Raw genomic sequence first — 1845 nt, 5'->3', positions numbered from 1 at the left:
AGCTCAACAAGAGACTTATGGGAAGGAATATGAACATCTCCCAGAAAGGTTGAGTAAGTCTCTGGGCATCTGGCTTGACTCAGACAACTATAACATTTTTGAGATGCGGCAGACGTCTGCTACACACAGAAATAAATTTAGATACGAAGAATCCTATACTTCTTCCACGTCACCACATCATTACTAAACTCATAGTTTTACATTACCATGAGCATAATACATTGCATGGTGGAGTATTAGATACTCTTACTGAAACCAGACAACGTTTTTGGCTTCCCCAAGGTCGCCAAACTGTCAAATCTTTAATCAAGTCTTGTGTAATCTGCAAGAGATATGATGCTCGAGTGTGTCCTTATCTAGGGCCACCGCCCCTACCTAAGGAGCGAGTCGTCCACCTTCGTCCCTTTGAAACCACAGGTGTCGACTATACAGGAGCACTAATTTTAACAGGCACACCGGACAAGATTCCAGTGAAAGCCTACATTTGCCTTTTCACGTGTGCTACCACACGCGGAGTACATTTAGAAGTCACTTCTGACATGAGTGCAGAAGCCTTTCACAGATTTGCTGCACGAAGATCTTGCCCAAAATTAATGATCTCAGATAATGGATCTAACTTCGTGGCAGGAGAAGCGTGCTTACAAGAAATATGGAATCATCCAGAAGTACACTCTGTGCTCAAACAGAGACAATGCTATTGGAAATTTATTCCTCCAAGAGCACCATGGCACGGCGGTTTTTACGAAAGAATGGTGGGAACTGTTAAGAAATGCCTAAGAAAAACCTTACACCGGCAGAAAATTAATCTCACCGAGTTACAGACCCTTGTCGTGGAAATTGAAGCACGAGTCAACAACAGACCTCTAACCTACAAAACAGATGATTTCTCCCAAAGAGAACCCCTAAGCCCCTCTCATTTGATTCATGGTGGTCTTCTGAGCCCTCTAATATCTCTAGGAGACGCGGATCCAGCTGACCCTTCGTGTGTCAAAGCAAGTGACTTGGTGGAGAGTTATAGACACCTTTCAAGAGTAATAGAGAAGTGGAATGAGGTCTGGACACGTGAATATTTAACTGCTTTAAGAGAATATCATTATGGAGCTGCAAGCCCATACAATAAAGTTCAACTTAAACCAGGTGATCTGTTCCTAGTAGACAGTGATGGACCCAGGTCAGATTGGCCTATAGGTAAAATTGTTGACATCCATCCTGACCGCCATGGTGTATTACGAATTGTTAAAGTTCAGTGTCGAGGAACTACTACCTTGAAAACACTTGAAAAATTAGTACCTTTAGAGTTAGCAGAACACGAGTGTTCTACAGATATACCTGTAACCCAAGTTTCAGAGAACAATGATTCTACTCAACCGAGCACAAGACCATCAAGAGTCGCTGCTCAGAACTGCAAACAGAAACTTAAACAATATTTTAATTCTATTCAAGAGTAGATAACTTTATCATTTAAACTTGAGTTGACCACGCTGATGCAGTGATGAGTTGATGTCCAGTAATTAGTTACGATTCATAGTGACCCTGGACAGTAGCCTCACTGTATTGATGAGGTCTCCTTAATCTTAAATGAATCAATTATTCATAATTTATTTTTTGTTAATATCCTTCTGTCTCTTACAAAGGAATTAATCAATAATTTTCAATGTTTATTTACGTCCCCATGTTGACTTAGTCATCTACCACAGATTCGGGACATTCGTTAGGTGCGTACTAACCTACTAACCCATGAATATAACTTCAGGATAGAGAAACAGGTGTACGTTAGTACTAATACCTGAACTACGACCCGGGTTTTCTCTCCCCGGAGTTATGTTGGAAATAACCAACGGTTTT

General features: G+C 41.0%; 1 protein-coding gene across 1 annotated transcript; it reads left to right on the top strand.

The window, feature by feature from the left end:
- Positions 1-539: 539 nt before the first annotated feature.
- On the top strand, positions 540-1448 carry LOC138352793 (uncharacterized). The gene has a single exon (XM_069305383.1). The coding sequence runs from the start codon at positions 540-542 to the stop codon at positions 1446-1448; it is 909 nt and encodes a 302-aa protein (XP_069161484.1).
- Positions 1449-1845: the final 397 nt, after the last annotated feature.

Source organism: Procambarus clarkii, chromosome 54, assembly GCF_040958095.1.
Source record: "Procambarus clarkii isolate CNS0578487 chromosome 54, FALCON_Pclarkii_2.0, whole genome shotgun sequence".
Taxonomy (NCBI): domain Eukaryota; kingdom Metazoa; phylum Arthropoda; class Malacostraca; order Decapoda; family Cambaridae; genus Procambarus; species Procambarus clarkii.
Note: the sequence above shows the minus strand (reverse complement) of the source record. Positions and strands in the feature narration are given on the sequence as shown.

What these genes read in the sequence shown, in the direction of transcription:
- LOC138352793 (XM_069305383.1), top strand. Translation starts at nt 540, where the DNA reads ATGAGTGCAGAAGCCTTTCACAGATTTGCTGCACGAAGATCTTGCCCA.